Source organism: Passer domesticus, chromosome 1, assembly GCF_036417665.1.
Source record: "Passer domesticus isolate bPasDom1 chromosome 1, bPasDom1.hap1, whole genome shotgun sequence".
Lineage (NCBI taxonomy): Eukaryota > Metazoa > Chordata > Aves > Passeriformes > Passeridae > Passer > Passer domesticus.
In genome coordinates, this window is record NC_087474.1 from 73,321,898 (window position 1) to 73,342,516 (window position 20,619).

Below are 20,619 nucleotides of genomic sequence, written 5' to 3' on the forward strand. Positions count from 1 at the left end.
AAAATTAGAGCTGAAACCTGATCTGTGCTTGTCTATATGATATTCTTTTATTAAAATCAAAACACTATTCTAAAAAATCCCCCAAATTACCAGATTTGGCAGCATTATTACTGCAGCACCACGGCAATTATTCTGTAAAGTTGTAAGATACTTTTGAGATAATGTCTGAGATGAGAAGGAAAAACCCCTTAGTGTTCACCAGAAGCTGCCTCAGAGACTGATCAGACTCTCTCTCGTCAGGTTTATTTACCAACAGTAGTGGCCCAGTACTTTGCTAAGTTGCAAGGAGCAGCAAAGTGCAGGATGTCAGTCCATGTCCTGTGCATGCTACAGATGTGAGCACACTACCAAGCTCCGAACAGAGGAAGGAGATCTGGGACCTTTGCAGTTTTACCAGGCCCTCAAGAGTTTTGGGCTGAAGTGTTCAATGACAAATACTTCAGTATTATTCCTCTGGGGTTTAATGCAGATTTTTACAATAAGGGAAAGTAAGTACTGTCAAAAATAGTAGAATACAGTGGCATTCGGTGCAAATAATTGCCTCCCAAGTTAAATAAATATATTTTAAAAATCTGCACAAATCTTCAAGCAAACTTGGCAAATTTATCTAGATCACAATGTGGCTTGAAAAAAGCAAATGAAGAATTTAAGAGCAAGATCAGCTCCACAGAACTGTAAATGGTTTGAAATACTTTTACCTCTATATAACACAAAAATAACAATTGCTGTTGCAGAGGAAATTATCATGACCCATTTTCTCACTTGTGAATGCAGAAGTTATTGATTTGCTTTGACAAGGAGCACAAACATAGTACTCAATACTGATTGAATGATTTAACTAACAGTTAATCAACATAAAAAAGGCTATGAAAAATCTGTCTGCAATAACATGAATTAGGATTTGCATTAATTTTAAATGTGAAATATCAGTACCACAACCTTTTCTTATCTTCTTATTATTATTAATTGCAAAGGGAAACAATTGCTTCACACACAAGAACATGAATGCTTTCTTATTCAGTTTTTAACAAACAGCAGAGCTTCAGCTTCAAATTAATAGTTAAACCCAAAGAGCATCACCTTCTTTAAATCACTTAAACATATTTGTAGACATAAACATGATGGATGACTAGAAACTGGAGCATTCATTGCTGTGGGGCAACAGATGCCACAGTGAAGTCATACTCTGAGAGATGTCACTGGGCTCAGGAAAACAAAGGGCCTTCTGCACACAGTGTGAGCCAGACATGAGGACATCCAACCTAAGCTGGGGACAGCATGGGCAGTGCAGCCCCAAAGGAGCCTTTGGCAGACAACAGCTATGCACTGTGCCTGGTGCACTGAATTTTGGGATGGTGTAGAGGCACCAGCCATGCTGGCAATGTGAGAGGTAAATGGGTAGTCACTGGGTAGGGCAGTAGGGGACAATGTGGATGCTCTTTCTATCCTACCTCTACAGCTCTTTCACAGACAGGAATAAGAACCTCCTTCATAGCTCTAGTAGTTTTTCCCCAGCTGAGAATTCCCCCATGCTGTAGAAACATTAGCCCCATGATGTAATCACAGATGTGTGTCTATTCTGGTACTAAAATAAGCTGGCAGTGTGAGACAGCCTCTGGTCTCTGACTCTTTTTCAGGCAGTAAGGAGAAACTGCCATCAATAATCCAGTTGTTTCCAGCTATGGAATATAATGAAGGTGGTGTTATCAGACAGAAATACTGGGGTAAATCATTAAGCATTTTGTCTGTTAGACCAAATATTTTGCCTTCCTGTATAACAGGATGATCTGATGCTCTTGGAACAAGCTGGCTACAAAGCTGTCCTTGGTACTAAATAAAACATGTAATTTTTCATCCATCTTCTCTGTTCTGGGACTTTTTCAGCTTTCCTCTGCAAGGTGAAATAAATTTTCCAAAGCTTGCTGATGTTGCAGTCTGTGAGGGCAGCTTGCATTTATACAACATGCTTCACTTACTCAGACTACTTGGAGAAACACTCAGAGATACTCATAAGTGACAATAACAAAAAACAGCCCCAAGGTGGGTAAGGCATTTCTGATCAAATGTTCTACCTCTTGCCAGATGCAAATAGCTAAGAAGGTAGCTGGTGTGGAATGAGTTAAATACTATTTTAAGATCAAACACACAATTTAATTTAAATTAATTTAAGTAATCTAAATACTGTATTAAAACCCTTCTAAGTGACTTGTAGGAAGTCCACATAGATTGTTTCCAGCTAATTGGTAATACTAATCAGACGCCCTGCTGGAGTGGCACATTGGATTCTAATTGCTCTTTTATGAATCTTCCTCTCCTTGCATTTAGCAATCCTCCACACTACTGGAGCTCTGCAGTTATGCCTCAGCAGTACATACTGCAAGCCAGGCATGTCCTATTAAAATCTCCATTCCTGTATTATCTACTTCCTTGAACAGGACAATGGGGTTCAGGAAATTTGGTCTTTGTTTCCTTTCTGCCACAAACTTGTCAAACAAGTCTGGAAAGACTCTGCCTCTGTTTCTCCAGAAATGACTCTGCCCTGAAGTTGTTATACCCCAGAGGAGACAGCTCATTCAAGTCCTATGAAGGTAACTCAAGTGATGATATGATGCTGAAGTTAGCAGGAGACAGTGCACACCAGTATGGAATGTTAGAAGTTGATCCATTACCTTTCTAGCCTGTGCATGGTCATGGCTAGCGTTTTGTTCAGTTCCTCGATCATCCGGCACCCTGAAGGGTGAATGGGCAATGTGCTGGACCCAGAAGGAAGGTGCTGGCTGTGGCTGCCGTACTGGAGCTGGTGCTGGTGAGCTGCTAACTGGGATGGCAGGACAGTGTGATGCTGCTGGGTCAAAGGCTGCTGGGAGCTCTTCTGCGTGGAATAGGATGAGAGAGAGAGGTCTGGCCCCCCTAAAGGCATGCAAATCATGACTTTCTTTGGAGGTAGTGGAGGTGACAGTTTAACTGGCATACAAGGCAGTTTCACAGGAGCGCCAGGATCTAAAAGAAAGAAAGAGAGCACTGGTGTTAATGTTCATGTCAGTAAGAAGGAGATGAGAGTATCTGCCTGGGTGAGCAGGTACTGAGGTTGCTACTCAACATAGGAGAGTGCACACCTTCCCTGTTGTGACATACAACTCCTACTGTATGCTCAGCACGGTCTCCAGAAAAAACACTGCTGTTTTGCAGCACTCCTGAGTCCCACAAAAAAACATCCCAGGGCTGTGCATGCCCCTTAATAAGCACATTAAGCAATACTTAACAAGGCTTGTGGCACACTTTAAAGCCCTAATCCTCCAAAATAGCCCTGTGAGGTAGATGCAACTTCTTCCACTCAACAGGCACACAAATAAGGGGAGAGCAATTAGGATGAGAGCAATTCAGTGTCTGAAGTTACAGGATGACTCACCACCATCACTGCCAGAGCAAAAGCTCAGAGATCCCTGATCCATCTCAGCACTGCAGTACAATTACTATAAGTCACACTTCTTACACCTTTGTAATATGCAAAACATCTTGTGTAAAAAATTACATTATAGGGCAAAAGAGAAAAGAAATAAGGTTTGAATATTAAACAGGACAGGTTTGGAAAAATGGAGGGTACATGAGGAGAAAAGTTAAAGGGCACTAGATTGTTAGGACTAATGCATTCTTTTACAGAAGTGGCAGGCATTTTTCTCTGGACTCAAGCACTGAATTTTACCTTTTTAACTCTACTTAAAATATTCACTGAAACCCATAGTTGATCAGCCAGGAAAAGACTTCACTGACTTCAATGAGAAATCAGTGAGAGGTCCACAAGCAAACCTCTCTTCCAGAACTCAACTGCAGAACGGAAATTTTTGGAGTTGCATTGTGAAATATTTTCAGAAGGGAAAAGAAGTAACATGAGGGCTAGTAGTTGCCAAGATGGATGGGGGAAATGATCACAAACCATGCTAAGAGTGAAAGAGAGAGAAAATATATACATTGTGATCACCAACTCTAAGTTTGTCTCTAGGAGGAAGGCCAGGCCCTTTCCAGCCTGAAACACTGCACAAATTTGTCTCTGCACTATAGCTCTGTGGGCGAGGCTTGCATGACCTTTGGTCTCTTGCTGCTTCTGTCCACTCCTCTTGCTACAACATGGTAAAAGAATTGCAGGGCCAGAATCTTCTTTTGACCTGAAGAAGCTTGGGAGTTAGATGCTGCTCTTCAAAGGTCATCACTATTCTGAATGCTATCAGATTTCTATACTCCTTTTTCAGACTATACAAACTGGTTCTTTTTGGTTTTAACTATCCTTCCCTCCATTTCCTTCATTCTTTTCTTCTTCGTGGCTTGTTCTGGGTATTGCCTGGACTTCTATCCATATCTAATAGCCAGGGTACACAAGTTGATATCAGGACTAGCAAGCAGTAACACTTGAAAATGATTACGGATTTTAAGGTGAAAAAAGACCATGAGCTAAGTTCCGATATGTCTCTTGAGTTATTTTAGTGCTAGTCACATCTTCCACAGCATCCACTTGATATTAGTGGTTTTCCTATGCTAGGAACAACACACTGACAATGTAAGTCTTTCCCCCCTCCAGAGTGTTTATGGGCTAACAACACAGAGGGGTTCAAGGGAGTGCAAAGATGAAATACTGTGTGCTGGTTTTGGCTGGGGTAGAGTTAATTTTCTTCACAGTGTCTTATATGGGGCTGTTTTGCATTTGTGCTGAACAAAGTTTGAGTTGATAATATAGAGATGTTTTTGTTATTGCTGAGCAGGGCTAGCACAGAGCCAAGGCGTTTTCTGCCTTTTGAACTGCAACACAGTGAAGGAAAACTGGGATGCATGGGAAGCCAGGACAGGTCCTAAGTGAGCAAAGGAATATTCCAGACCATATGGCATCATGCTCGGCATGTAAAGCAAAGGTAAGAAGGAGGAAGGGGGGGATGTTTGGAGTGATGGTGTTTGTCTTCCCGAGTAGCCATTACATGTGATAGCCCTGTCCTCCTGGAGATAGCTGAATACCTGCCTTCCCATGGGAACCAGTGAACTAATTCCTTGTTTCGCTTTGCTTGTGTGCATGGCTTTTGCTTTCCTACTGAACTGTCTTTATCACAACTCATTAATTTTCTCACTGTTACCCTTCTGATTCTCTCACTGATCCCACTGGTGGGGGAGTGAGTGAGTGGGGCTTGGCTGCTGGCTGGGGTTACACCATGATGTAGGGGCATGGAGAAAAAGTGGCCTTTCCACATTGCAGAGTGGAAGAGCTATAGAGAGTAGAATCCAAGTCTTTTGCCTTTCAGTGTAATATAAATTCACTTAACATGTTGTCTTCTGCAGGCAAAAATTCTTCTGATGGCTCTACCGAGGCTGAAATTTAACTCATCCAGTAAAATAACAAAAAAACCCCCAACAAACCAAGCCACATTCAGGATTTTCTATTCAAGCACACAAAGGTCTTCAAGTCACCTTGTTTTTCTTACAAACATGTTATTTGCATACAATTCCTCTGTGTATCTTGCATAAAAGAACACACTCTTTAATTAAAGATAAATAACAGAAAGAGTAAATTGTATAGAGCCCTGAGAATAAAGCTTCTATGGGATTTGTAGCAAAAATAAGTGGGTCTTTTCCCACATTTATGCTTCAGGCAATTTTACTTTTAGAGCTTGTTCTGAATTACAAAGACTACACTGAGATCTACACTTCCATTTTGACAAATACAGGTTGGTTTAAGATCCTTTTCTGCAGTATCTCAAATAAAGTCTTCACTTGACAGTGCCTGTGCCTGGATGCCCCATCACTCTGTGGCAGCCATTCTTAATAGTGAATTCAAAGATATTCCAACTGCAGGCACCTCTGTCTTTTGACAAAAGAATAACTGGAAGTATCATTTGGGTTTTCTGCTTTTCGTGATCATGAAGATCAGAGCAATATTGTATGTTGGAAGTGAGCATGACAAGTCAAATAGTTCAGGTATAAAGCAAAAAGGAATCCTTCCTTCTAAATATGGTGAAAATTTATTTTCTCATGCAAGTATTCATGCAGTAGAGTTGTGGCACAGGCACTGCAGCTCTGGAATTGCACAGGAGAATGAGTCTGGCTTAATTATCCTGAGTATCCACATCGTTCCATCATGAATCAGATGCACACACTCTGTTTTGACTCTGCACAAGAAAGATATAGACCTTCAGTTTCCACTTACACAAACCCTTCGCATCAACATGTTTTCAATGGTGCCAGTGCTGGGTGACTCCACTGGACACCTGCCCAAAATCTTGCTCATTATTTTTAATGTCCTCATTCAGGCTGACTGTGTTATGCCCAGGTTCTGGAGCTTGTCTGAATATGGTCCTACTACCAAAACAGACTCTTGGATATAACCAGAGGCATTAAGTCTACTTGTCTGCCCTTCACCTTCAGGAGAATTCTACTTTGTTTAAATAAAATGGTTAAAAGGAGAATTACTATAATGGGAAGACAATTCAATCCATTTGCTGGGAAATGTAACTGCATCCTCATTGACACCAGTAATGGAGACGTTGGTACTGCAAATTATAATGTGTGGTCTCATCAGTGACTACGCTGAACAAGTGGGGCCTTGCCCAAATCCATGGGCTCTGGGCATGCTGTTGGAAACTGTGCTACCGTCATCTACACTAAAGGACAGAACAACTTCTCCCTGCAAGTAAGAGTGAGGAGACCAAATTTTACAGTTCTTTCCTCTGTTTTAGTATTGCAATGTACACGATTTATGAACCAGGGGTAGTAACAATTATTGTCTCCTGCACAGAATATACATCAGGCGTGGGCATCAGTAGATGAGTAAGAAGCTGGACAGGGGAAATAATAACAAGGAATCTATGATGTGTCTTCTCAGTGAAACATTACAAGAGTATTGAATCATTGCACAAAGCACTCATAACCGAAAAGAAGCAAACTGTGTGAAGCCAGGTGTGCAAGTTTGATTAATCTCTTCTGGCTGAGGTTTTTCATGCTCAAGAGAATAATGAGCAATTTTGCAAGATGTTGGTTCCCAGTGGGGTTGTGACCACTCAGCACTGTGTAATAACTTGTATGTTAGAGTTGATGAAAAAGACATCAACCTCTCCACTCTTGATGACAATCAATTACTTAAAAGACAGTTGTGGATGCCACAATATTTGCTACACATCAGACCTTTGACAAGCAGGCCATCCCTTACCCTTTCCATACAGATCATTTTGCTAACATCTATAGTTACTGTATTCCTTTAGGGTATTAATGAGACAAATATATGTTTATTTGTTGCACAGGTTTGCTACTAAATGGTTCTTCTGAAGTGTTAATGGTACACTGGAGCTGTGCACCACGTACACCAAGTCTGATGCTTCTTAGTCACAGAACATGGCTGGAGAACTGGTCAGCACACATTAAAGATACAACTGCTGCAGATTAAGTGCTAGGAACTTCTGGATGTATGGCAGCAAAGGTTGCTGCAGCAGGGGTTGTAGAAAGGCTTATTAAAATCTTCAAATTCTGCCCCAGCTCAACTACTGCATGGAGAAAGAGGACATGCCGGGGGATCCTGGGCTTGTGGCAGAGCTGGCTGTGTTTGCTATACTGCCAGTGGCAGAAATGCTCTTTCTGGACTCCTTGCCAAATGTAAGACAGAACTGTACCCTGACAGCAAGAAAGGACAGCAAACTTCTGGGTGGTACAAGAAGAAACACAGCCAGGAGATTCTGCTACTGATGGAAGGATTCCCTTCTATTCACCAGTCCTTAGACTGTATCTAAACTACTGTGCAAGCTTAGTAGCCACCAGGAAAGGTATCAAAAAATCAGAATGAGTTGAGTACAGGGTCACTGCAGTGGCTGAGGGCTACAGCACCTGAGGTACTGAGGTGTGTTCAGCTTGGAGAAAAGACAGCTTGTGGGGGGAACACTAAAGAGCAGCCTCCCAGTACCTACAAGTTATCAACAACTCTTCAGTGCTGTCTGGTGGGAGGAGGAAAGACAGTGGAAAAAAGTGAAACAAAAGACGTTCAAGACTCTTTTGAGGCAAGTGTCTTCCCTGCCATGAGAAGAGGCAGTTAGTGGAGCAGGTTTATCCAGATAGGTTGTACAGCTGGCATCCTCTGAAGTTTTCAAGACCCAGCTGGTCAAAGGCCTGAGCAACCTGGTCTGATCCCATACTTGGCTCTGTTTTGAGCAGGAGGTTGGATTAAAGGTCTGCTCAGGTTTTTCCTCACTTGAATGACCTTATACTGTGACCTTTGCTGTACTATATAAAACTACAAGTAATACAGCTTGTCATAAAGTTAATGAGATACTCTTTAAATCCTTCCAAGTAATTAATTATATAAAAAATGTGCAAAAAACTCTCCCAAACCAACAAACAGTGCAAAAACCAGTGTGGCCTGTTGAGGGAGCTCCATGGGGCGATGTGCCTGATATTTACTGGCACCATTTGGACAAGTAGCTTTTGCTTTTTCAGGTCTTCTCTCCTATAATCACTTGTGCCTAAATGGTGAGAGTCTCTTTTCTTGTTTCAATGAGTTTTTGAACAAGTCAAAAACTGTTGTCAAAGGTTTGCCATGCATCTAGGGCTGACCATGGCAAGATCTGCAGTCATGTCTTCCGGGGAAAATTTGAGACAGAAATTCTTTGCTGTTCTTCTGTACCACATATGCCTTCAAGATTCAGACTGAGTTTGAAGAACAAAAGCAAGGCATGATTAGCCCTAAAGGTTGAAAAGTATAGCTCTGCATGAATTCCTGTGTGGGGCCTTGAAAAGGGTTTCAAAGATGAGAAGATTTCCTGATGTCTGTATGTGATAGGTATCCCTCTCCAGGAAGAAGCACAGAGAGGAATTGTAGAGGGAGAAACTGCACCAGGGCCCAGTTTCCATGAGAACCCATTGAAGGAGAACTGCTTTTGCTCTGCTGCTTCTCCCTTGACACACAGTGAGAGAACTGTCCATTGTCTCCACGTGAATGTAACCTCTCTTCCTGAATGGAGCCTGCCAGAGCTGGCAGCTGGAGGTAACATCACCGTGGAGGAAGCTTCTGGATTATGTCTTGGGCTCATCTACAGAGGAGTCTTCTGATACATATGTGACTATTGCATTATAAAATACTCCAGAGTATTTACTGAACAAATTGTAGTCACAAAAACTTTTACAAAGTTGTCACTAAAAACCAGCTGTGTTGTGGCAAGGCACCAGGACCCCAGGCATTCACGTTCTCAAATCTCATTCTGGTCTTGTCTGCATTGTCAGAAGCAACTTTTGAGGACTTTAAATATTTCGTACCTATTAAATGTTTGCCTCTAATTATAAATTAGTTCTGACACTACACAGACATAACTAGAAAGCACAATATCAGAACTAAAAATGTGCTATGTGTCTCTTCAAAATCTTGAATGAAAAAAGCAAAAGAATGCAAAAAGCTTAAATGGAATAGATAAGTGGCCAGATATAACCAAAGCTTCATACTATTCTAATATTAGGCTGAATTTTGACTCAAGCAGACTCAGGTGCTCCTGAGAACCCATCTTATTTTGTTCTTTGGTGTTTTAGGAACTTTATGGGTTACTGGTGCTTCAGTTGAAAAATATCTAATTAATTTCAGAAAGCATTATCTGCACTGGTGAAAATTAACAGCTTAATGAATCAAGATCAAAGGGAATTTTCCAACACTGGGGTCTATCAAATCAGACATGCCTAGTCTTCCTCTCACTTGACCATTAAAGATTTTATGTTAAGCTAGGAACTTGAACACCAGAACCCCAATTAAATTTGGTCCCAGGTGATTATTTCAACTCTTCCTAAATTTTCAGTGAAGGAAGTAGAAGTGTCCTAAATGCCTGGGTTCTGCACGTGAATATCAGAGAAATAAAACAATGAAAGAAATTCTATCTTGTGAACATTGTCCAGTACTAATCAGTCTAATGCAAATCATGTTTGAAAACCAGTAGAAGGCTCACCAGGAGGTGACTGAACAACAGGACATGCAGAGCAGTGAAACAGCAGTAACAAAACAGATAAGGCTTGTGTTTTTCTCTTGGAATTGCCTGTCTTCTAAGGCTATGCGTGCACTTCCACACCCAGTGCTGTGACAGGGATGTTCCCTATGGAGGCAGCACCATCAAGACCACAGGACACGGTGTGAGGAAAAGCATGGAGCATCTTCTGCAGCAGTGTTGGTACCACTCACAGTGATTGCCCTGCAGTCTGCTCTTGGCTCCAGCCCTGTTTCTACACTGTCCCATCCCTACAGAGCCGCAGCCTTGAGAAGAAGCATGCCAAGGCTGTGTGATTTATATTTGCTGAAAGCAATTCTCTCTTCCTTTCACCTTTAAAATGGAATTTTTTTGTTTCATTCTCCACAAAATTAACTGTGCTCTTATGTGTTTATTTAGGTCCACTCTTTTATGTGCATTTCTTATCAATTGAAAGGCCAATCTTTGTCTTGGCACAGGTGGATAGATATTTGAGATGGCTCAAAATGCTTTCAGAGGAAAGGAATGTTTCTTTTCCATTTCTGAAACCTGTAATAAGCTCTTTGTCAAGCCTTGAAAGTCAGTCTGCATAACTTTTTGAAGAACTTTGGAATATTTTCACAGCAAGAGGTGGTCTGACTTTTTTCCCTCAAGGTTTGTATTTAAAATATTTTTCCTTTTTTTTTTTGCCTCTGACCATGTTTGTAGTGATTTTTTAATACATGTTTGTACAAAACATGTTTCTATTAAATAGATACACTTATGTACACATACACATGCATATATATATATATATATATATATATATATATACAGAAGTTGAGTTGTTTCTGCCTTTTCACATGTGTACCTGAACCCTTCACAGGATCACATCTCCTCTCACAGTCTCTTGAGCAGAGCTATCAGACCATTAAACCTTGTCACTCTCCACTAGCCATGCCTGGTATGTCTTAATTTGTCCTTCAACCTTCTCAAACATTTTTCAGTAGAAAGATGCGTATGCAGGAAGAAATGAAAAGTTTTCATTTTGAATTCCAGAATTCAGATTTTGCTTGTTTTCTCACTCACAAGTGGAGGATGTCTCTGGAGTAATTAGAAAAATAATAGCATTAATTCTGCTTCTCACTGAGGAGGATGCTTCATTAGGATTGATTGCTCATTTCTAAAGATTGTACATGGCTAATATAATTACCACTGGAGAACACAAGGCACTGAGCAACACTTATATCCTTTGGACCACCAAAGTAAATGGACCCTTTAGAACAAGCTGAATACTTTTATTTATAAGGAATGTATAAGTGAGGGTTTCGGTTCCAGCAGGAACTCTGTCAATTGAATTATGGCTCTATGACTAAATTTGAGTCTCTGTTCCTTTACCCTGAAGGTTTTGTATATGCATGTATGAGAGTCTAGCTATATGCACATACAAGAGTTTATATAGGACCAGATGACACATCACTGAAGGCCACCACAAGAGGCCACACCAGAGGAGTCACAGTTCTGTTTCACTTTCATTGGAAAGTCATCACCATCAAGCAACTCACTTATGCTGATAATTTGATCCTGATTCTACTTCACACAAAATTTGCAGCTGCAGAAAAAAACCCAACCTACTCCAGAAGCCCTCATCCTTTGATTCTTCTGTTATCTCTTACAAAAGAATGGCTTATGAATCAAGGACCTGAGATTTTTTCCTATGCTACTCCTATACTTTTATTTCTTCCATGTTGGCCTCATTTCTGAACAACTTCTTGTAACTGGGACAGAGTTTTATGGGAGATCATAGGAAGCTGGTTTTGTCCTTAGGTGAAGCCATGAATACTGCTACCTGGCCTTGCAGGCTGCAGGAATGCCCATTCAGTCTGTAGCAAAGGGCAAAATATTAACCATTATGTGCAGATTTTGGCAGGTAAGAAAGTAAAGAGGTTTCACATAAAATGCACAAAACTATACAGGACAAAAAAGTGTGGTTATCCAAACAGAAACATGAAGAGACTACGTAGAGATGAGAGAAAACCAGAACATGTTCTTTCCTAATGAGCACTTTCCTGATATAGATATTAAACCTGAATAAAATCGGCATTAACTGTTTGGAAAAAAAAAAATCTACAATATATAAATGTGGGCAGAGCACTTCTCACATCAGTTCTGAAAATATCAGGGCAGGATTAACACAAGATCAATCCAGGGGAAGACTGGTAGCTGCCCCACTACAAAGATGAACCACACCTCATATTCAGCTCAGGATTTTGAGGTGCTGCCTGCTGTGCAGCAGCTGCAGTTATGAGCATACTGTTCAAAAGGTGCAGGCAAATGTTTAGGGAATCTATTTTGGTCAGCATGAATATAGTCATCCTTTGCTTCAGCAGTCAAAATGAGAGACTGGGAGGAGGAGACACACCCATCCTCCTTCCACATTCACCTAGAACTTTGAATCCTAAAGAGCCTGGACACTTGTGAAAACATATGGAGCACAAAACAGAGCCTGTGTTGTTTACTGTTGCTACCTTCCATGCAGTGAGAGCTAAACTGCAGCATAAAGCACAGGACATCAAAATCCTGGTCACTGGGAATTGGAGCTGGACTCACCAGTGGGAGGGGAGTAGTCAGAGCAGTAGTGGAAAGGGGGAGCAGTTTGGCAGACTATGTTAAGTACTGAGGCAAAATGGCAAGAAGTCATGGGACAGAATTACCGGTGTAAGGATTGGGGGCAAGTCAAAGACAAACAAAGACACATGCAGGGTGTGTGGAAGGGGACCTGCCCATATGGCAGTTGAGGGGACAAGCAACAAACAGCAAAAGGAGAAATCAAAACTCTCCCTTTCCTCTCATCTCTCACGCCTTTCCTCATTAAGGGCATTTAAAGATATCCTAGTATTTTTCTGAGACTTCCTTTCCCATCAAAGCACATCCTGCAATTTCAGTGGTGATGGTAAGTCTTGATGAATAAGAGTGAGGAGGGTTAGGAAATGCCACAGCAGTCTTAGGCAATTACAGCTGAGAGGGGAAGTGCCCCTGGAGCAACCTTGATGAAGGTGCAGTCTGAAGATTTCGTGATCCCTGCCCTAGGTACACCACGTACATCACCAGCACACACAACAAGTGCAAACAGCATTACAGAAAGAGGAAGAACACTGAGAATTTCTTGCTACGCAGGCGGCTTTTCCTATAAGGGAAATGGTGGGGCTGAGGGTCCAGGAACACCTACTTACCAGTTAAGTGGCTGGCAATCCTGGCAATAGGTTTAGGAGGCAGGGCAGGGGGCTGTTTGAGGAGGGACAACTGTTTCACGGGGGTGTCCTCATGGTCTCCAGGGAAAGCGGCAGATTTTTTGGGGGGAAGTAGCAGGACTGGCTTAGCTGTAGGATCTTGGGACAGGAGAACTCCAGATTCATTGGATGTGGGGCTCTCTTCAGACACTGGAGGACACAACCACATCATAGACGCAACAACGTTACGAGCAAAGCAGCAGCAGATACAGCCGAAGTCAGACAAGAAAAGCAGCACAGCAATGCAGATTAGGAATGACTCATAGATTTCACTCAAACATCGTATAACGTAGAAAGGAGGAAAGAAGGAAAGAAAGGAAGTAAAAGAGAAAGAGTAACACACATCTACACAACAGTGAAATTTCCCATTACTTCTGACAGAAGCCAGCTCCTCCATGTCAGGCTGGGATGTACTCCCACATCTGGAACACAAATTAGGCTTTATAATGTCATGTCTCTGATGGTCTGTCACCACAGCTTGCCTAGGACCAGATATGTTAGCAGGTGGTCTGTAAACTTACCCTGACAAAATTAAAAAGCACCTCACAGGGTCTACTCTCTTTCAAAAAGGCTGCATAGCTGTGCAAGATCATGGATCACAACTTCTACTGTTCACTTTTCCTCACTTGACCTTTGTCCACAACTCTCAGCAGCACACCCTGATGCAGAAAGAGGAGCTAACCTAGACGTAGAGCACTGCTGTCTCTCTGCACAGGCTGGGGAAGAAGAGCAGTCAGCCTCACCCAGGGTAGGGCAGCTGACTGTGTTCATTACTGACAGATGTGTGTTGTGAACACCACACAACACCACGTGGAAGGTAGAGGGCATGATGTTGTACCCCAGGGTTCAAAAGTGTTGTAAGCTCTCTGCTCTAGAGCTCATTGGTACATCTGAGATGTAGACAGAGAGCTGGAAACCTAGTTTTACATGTTCACAAAGTGCAGGGGTTTTCCTTCACTCTGAGAGAGATTACTTGCTTAGAAGTAGAGGTTACTTCTATATCATGTCAGTCAAAATTTCTTGTGGAGCATTCAGTGACAATCTCTACACTGTCACTTCCTTCTACACCAGAAGACCTTCATTTTGATAAGGATTTCTCAGGGCTGAACACCAAATGCTAGAAGTCAAAAACTTGTTTCAAACAGCTTAGAGTATCTACACCATAACATAAAGAAGACATTACCTGTCCCATCCATGATCTCTGTGGTTGGGAGCACCTCATATGAGCAGGGTTCCACAGATGCTGGGACTGATTCCAGTTCTGCTAGGGCTGGCAGGGACACCTGGCTGGAGCTCAGCCCAGAGCCCAGAGGCTGTCCATTCTCCAAAGCTCCTTCTTCATTTGGTATGGAAAGTTCCCCGTCTGTTCATAGTTGGAGGAAAAGAAGAATGGCAAAAAAAAAAAAAAAAAAAAAGACATAAATAAAATGCAGACAGAATTTTAATTCAAATATATTTCCATTAGATTATTTTCAAATGAGGAACCTGGACAGAGATCTTCTATATACACATGCACTGGGTTTACTTGGAAAGGTTTTGATAGCAGGGGGTCTACATGGGTGACTTATGTGAGTAGCTGCCAGAAGTTTCCCCTATGTCTGATGGAACCAGTTCCAAGCTGGACCCACTGGACTGCTGACCAAGGCTGAGCCTATCAGTGGTGGTAGCACCTCTGGGGGAGCATATAACTTAGGTAAAATATCTGTATTGATCTTTTGCACTACCCTGGAATGGTCATTATGAACTGTGGTCTAAATTGGTTGATTCCTGACCACCTTGACCCACACAGACATGCAGTCCCATCCAATGCCAAAAAAATATGTTTTCCCTCTCTCTGTTGAATCTGGGAAGTCAGAAATGATAGTAGGCTGGAACTAAAGAATATTAATACATACGGTATATAATATTTTAATATTAATAACAAGAATTATTACCTTTCCCTACCCCAACTTTTATGCTATAAAGGACACGAGCAAAATCACAAGGATATGTCCCTATTTTACATACAAATAACTACATTTTATGTAAGAAAGAGAATAATTTTTATATTTGCCTGATGTAAGGTCTTGATACTGGGATATATCAGATTCCATTCAGAAAGCCTGTTTTTATAGTTACTAATAATATATCCTCTATCTGAGCAAAATTTCTGTGACAGCAGCTGGCATTTTCTTTCCTAACAAATACCACTTCACATTAGAAATAATAAAGAGCAGAAGAAAGGATTCAGATTATTCTCTATAGTGTCAACCTGCATGATTTTTATCTCCAAACTTGTTAAGCACAGCACTCTGGTACCTGGAGGCAATGACTACATGGACATCACAATTAGAGTTTTATAAAGCAAAGTGTTCAGCCCCTATGGTTACAAATGGAAGCCTGAAAATATAACTGAAATGTGACCTGTAAAACTAAAAACCAGCAGGCAAATATGCAGAACTTGATTTCACTAACCATTTAAATTATTTCTAAAAATGAAACTCAGGATTTCAGAATATGCTTTTAGATTTTTGGGCACCACTGATTAGCCATATTACTGCTCAACGTACTGAGTGGAGATGTACCTTGGTCAAATGAGTACACATTTTCCCCTCATAGGGCTAAAAAATCACTTTGGAAAACAATACTGAAAAGATAAAAAAAGTCTCGTTTTGGTGCTAGTATACAGCAATTAACAAGTCTGAAAATACATTAGCTGATAACTATTCAGAATTATATTTCTGCCATTTAAAGGTTCTCTACAGCAAGTGAAGATGGTCTCCTGTTTATTTTGAAATTATTATAAATACCAAGGTCATGACTTTCTTGGTTTTGTTGGAGGCTTTTTGGAGACCCAGAGAGCTATTATGGTAGTGCAGTCACATCATACTAGATTGAAACCTGACCCATGGCTTTGAGAGATCAACTGAGCTGGCTAAAAGGTGGCAACATGAATTAAAGCTAAAGGCTTGGGCTGAGTGTTTGTAGCACAGCCTCCTTTCTAACTGCTGTGGCCATTCTATTTAAAGCTGTTTACTTCCCTAGGCAGCAAAAATCAAAAAACAATTCAGCCAGTATTTAAGTTGAACATTTTTTGACTTAGCTGTTTGGGTAGAAATGCTGTGTACTCTGTGCGGGCTCTGTCTCCCTTTTTTAAAGACACACACGTTTAACATGTTTGGGATAAGGATTAATGTTCTCTCAGTTACCTGGTTTCATGAGAGTGTAACGGTTTCTTATGTAGAGCACCTGCTTCTTGAATGAAAGGCAGTGACTGCGTCTAGCAATATATTAATTAATTCCCTGCATTAATTCAGACTACATGTGACTGTAACTATGAGAAGTATGCATGACAAACCCAGTAATGTTTGCTTTTTGGAGGGATCACTACACGTTTTTCATGAAGTGAGTTGCCTATTGCAATACGTTGAGCTTCTTGAAATCCCACTGTCTTAAGTGTGCTTATGTACTTCTCAAGATATATTAGCATGATTTAAAAAAAACAGCATTTGAATGACCCATGAAGACTTACAATTGCAAAAAAAGTAAAATGTAAAATAAAATTTTGGCTTTTACCTTTTGTCATAATACTAAAACATGGCATCTTTCTGTACTGACAGTGCAACCGTTTTTAATCCTACATCTGAATATCTTTAATCTTGATTTAGAGTCTAAAGCTTGTCCTTGCATTTGAATGAAATTGTCAGGCATGGCACAGAATCACGACTGAAATATACACCCTAATTCAGGTATTGCTTAAAGAAGAGCTACCTGGAGAGTTGCTCAAGTACAGCAAACATCACAGATGCAGAAAAAAATAATTTGTAGAGGAAAGAGTATCTCAGTGTGAATTAATCCTGCATCAGAGATATGCTTGACAACCAGATAAAAAAGGCAAATTACTTAGTATTTTCAAAGTATTAAAGCTATTCCATTTGGCTGATACACAAATGAAAAGAATCCTGGTAATGCAATTAGTACATATACATGGATGAACTTATCTATTTTCAGGAACTGGTTATGAGTTTAAAGTTAACTCTGCACAGTGATAACATATGTAATCTTTTATTCTCAGACTTGCTAAATCCTTTGCTATTTTCACAGTGTCTGGTACTACTTAATGGAAAATAACTTCCCCTGAGTCCATGAGCTTTAATAACATCAGCTGAGTGTGAAACTGAATGGGTCTATGAGGGAGTAGCTTGATCTCTGAAGCAAGAGAACACATGAAGGCTGCTCTTCTCTTACTCAGGAGACCCTGCACACCTGAAGTCACGGAAGAAACAGGACCTCAGAGGAGACACTATTATGCAGAGGACTCTGCCCAGACACTTTGATTCACCTCAGCATGTGAAAACAACAGCATGGGACAAAGGCCCAGAGATACATAGATGATGTCTTCAAAACCTCTGGCTCCTAAGCATGGTTTGTACTCCTGAACACACCTGCATCTTCTGCTCTCAGGTACTTCTAAAACATTGCCTGGTGCGAAGCAGGCCACAATGCATCACACTGACTGACACAAACCAGACCTACTGTTTGTCCCCCTGTTGTAGCTCTGCCTGCCCTCTCACTGTCTTATACTCTGAATACCTTGGATTACGCAACTTTTTGCATCCTGGAAAGTGCCACGCTCATGCATTCCTTCTACAGAAGACTGGCTACAGAAGTCAAAATGGACAAGTTGAAATCCTGGGTTAATTTTTGGATTGGGTTATCTCCTTCAATATTTGTCTGCTCTGAAGTAGACTGTCCAGCAAGAAATTCTTGATAACAAAGACTAGGAAGGGCAGAGTAAAATTCATTGTCATTGTCTGCCATGATCCCAAGAGTGGGAAATGGAAAATTGAGTGTTCTTGCATGTGGTCAAGACTTGCCCCTGCCCTTGGTGGTTACCTGAGAACAGTGTCTGGAATTCTGCAGAACTTCAGCACCCAAGCAGACCCCTGATTTTGTGGGATCCCATGGAGTTTGAGACAGGCTACTTCTGGAGGAGTTCAAAACTTTTCAATTTCACTGCAGCACAACTGTCTCTCCAGTGGCTGCCATGCCTTCCTGCTACTTTACCAAAGCCACTTCTTCAAGTTTGTCCTCACACACTGTCACAAAATCTGCTTTAGTGCATAAGTGCAACATGTCTGAATCCTGTCAGGACTTAGGTTACCTGAAATTCAAGTCTAAATCCCTAATTTTAATTAGCTAGAGCATATTAAAATACAAGAATATAAAAGATGAATACTGCCCATGTTTCCTTGAAAAGCCATTGCACCATTGCCTTTGGAGTAAGTAATTGGTGCACACTCATATTCAGAAATTTCTCACTACAGGCAATCTCATCTACATTCAGAAAGAAGAAGAGCTATCAAAATACTACAAGTAGATTTGGGTCTTTGACCAGCAGCATGAAACAGTGGGCAGTTCTAATGACAGATGTTTTTGGGACGGTTACACCTTCATGTGGAAATCAATGTCTGTACTTATGTGTAGGAGTGATGGCAAAAATATGAGTTCTTTCAAATGTTGAGGTATGTTCTATGATGCAGGTGGAAGAAGTGTTTTTAACCTCTCGGGACTATCTGCCCACAAATTATAAGAACAGCAGGAGCTTAATCAGATACTTCTTCAACTTACTGCTTTCCAAAAGTACAGAGTATTTGAAAAAATTATAGCCTTTGCCTACATTTTCAGAATACGGAAGTCACAGAGCCCTGCAAAGGGAAGATAACAGAAACTGATTCTGTCATGAGTTGGGCCCTTAGCAAGGAAAGAACTCTCTGCAGTTCAGTCAGAAGCAGCTTCAGGTGACTAATTTAAGCGTGGGGGTCACTGAAATGATAACAGCATTTCTTGTTTTCCAAATATAGCAGCTGGACTACAGTGACTCTCCTATGTGTGACTACTGTGACTTACTGCACTCTGATAATTTCACCTGCTGGGTGACACAAAGTCCTCTGAAAAGCCAGCAAATCCTGAAGCAAACGGGTCAGAGCATCACTTTAAACAGCAGGCAAACAAACCAGCTAATTATGCTTTTCTTCAATGTAGAAGATATGACAAAACCAACATTAAGCACAAGGCAAAAATTCTTCTTGGGTTATCTGTCTGCACTGTTTCTTTTGATTGGTATGATTATTGGGTTTTTAAAGCAAGAAAAAGCCAAAATTACTCACAGGCCTGCTTTGCCTACCTCTTAGGAAAGGGAGACAAAGAGATTTACACCTAATGTCTGTGCAAGATGCCTCTTGGCATGGAAGGTGCCACCACAGTCAAATAAAGCGTTCTGCTAATAAATGCTAAAGGTCTGTTGTTTTCTTGAAGGATTAGAGGTTACCTAACAGGAATTACAAAGAAAATGTAACTTCCACTTAAGGTTGTCAATGAAATAAATCCTTCATTAGAATTACTCTCAGATTATTACACACTGAAGGAAATAATGCTTTTGCGCTACACATCTTGCCTTGTTCATATCCTTGTATCATCACAGCTGTTTGAGTACTGCTGCTATTCTTGTGTATTATCACCTTCTTCTCCGTCCTACCTCTTTCTTTTCATATCAGCTTTGTAAAGGTGAAAAATTACTATAAAGAGGAATTAATTTCTTTCTTTCAAATACCTACAGATATCTGCTTCACAAGATGACACAGAAGTTTACAAATTACATCATTATTTGATCAATAGACAAAAACCCCTGGAATCTCCCCAAGTTTCAACATGGAAGGTGGAGTTAGACTTCACAGAAAAATTTTTTCCTGGGGAGGCCTTTAGGTTTATGTAGGGATGGTTCAGAGGATGGCTACATGTGGGATATGAGGCAGGGATGGAGGAGGTCACACCTGGGACAGAGGTGTGACTGAAGGCTGTCTTCTGAGCTGGTTGAAGCACTGCTCACTTGGTGTGACAGCCTGGACCACACCTCACTGGCTGTGGGTCTGATCTGAGTCACACTACAAAATGTGGACAACACAAAGCAGTGAGAAGGGCAAACCTATTGACATGAGTTGTTTTTACTCTCAAGTTGCATCTAGGTTGGTCTATATAACTGGTGGAAACTGTAACATTTAATGATAAGCACATTTCTGCTGATGTTTGTTTTAACTTAAAAAAAATTAGCAGCCTGGGTTAGTAAATTTTTGAATTCCTAATAAGCTAGAGTAAAAAGTAGGTAGCAGATTTAAATGCTCCTAAATTTATGAAGTAGGCTATAGTTCTAATATCTGTGAAAATTTCTAATTTCTGTTGATTTCTACCAGAGTTTGTATTGCTATTGTAAAAAACATGTAGACTTCAAATTAAGGAGGCTTTAAAGCATATGCATAAGTTATATTGTGATTAAGAAGTCACATTATTATGTCTTTATATAATTTGTTGAATTAATTGCCTTAGTAATTGACAAGAGAAGCAGCAAAACA

The 20,619-nt window shown here is 40.8% G+C and overlaps 1 protein-coding gene and 1 long non-coding RNA gene across 13 annotated transcripts in view; one reads left to right on the plus strand and one right to left on the minus strand.

Annotated features, from left to right (window-relative positions):
* PHACTR1 (phosphatase and actin regulator 1) overlaps nt 1–20,619 on the minus strand; it is a 300,542-nt gene that overhangs the window by 54,069 nt on the left and 225,854 nt on the right. For 9 of the 10 annotated variants that reach the window (XR_010364616.1, XM_064424383.1, XM_064424373.1 and 6 more), the window contains 3 exons: nt 14,415–14,594; nt 13,175–13,381; nt 2,670–3,000 (listed from right to left, as the gene is read on the minus strand). Coding sequence is in view for 9 of the 10 variants with exons in the window: in XM_064424383.1 (XP_064280453.1) it covers nt 2,670–3,000; nt 13,175–13,381; nt 14,415–14,594 (718 nt within the window). In the remaining variant the exon portion in view is untranslated. The remainder of the gene's footprint in view (nt 1–2,669; nt 3,001–13,174; nt 13,382–14,414; nt 14,595–20,619) is intronic. The other variant, XM_064424402.1, reaches the window with a different exon arrangement.
* Nucleotides 2,946–19,222, plus strand: LOC135303117 (uncharacterized). Of its 3 annotated transcripts, XR_010364645.1 has the most exons (4): nt 2,965–3,079; nt 4,755–4,901; nt 17,315–17,674; nt 19,078–19,222. It is a non-coding gene; the product is annotated as an uncharacterized LOC135303117 (long non-coding RNA). The 3 variants fall into 3 exon arrangements; XR_010364648.1 differs by lacking the exons at nt 17,315–17,674; nt 19,078–19,222 and adding an exon at nt 7,275–10,695 and having other exon boundaries at nt 2,946–3,079; XR_010364644.1 differs by lacking the exons at nt 17,315–17,674; nt 19,078–19,222 and adding an exon at nt 5,320–5,505 and having other exon boundaries at nt 2,946–3,079.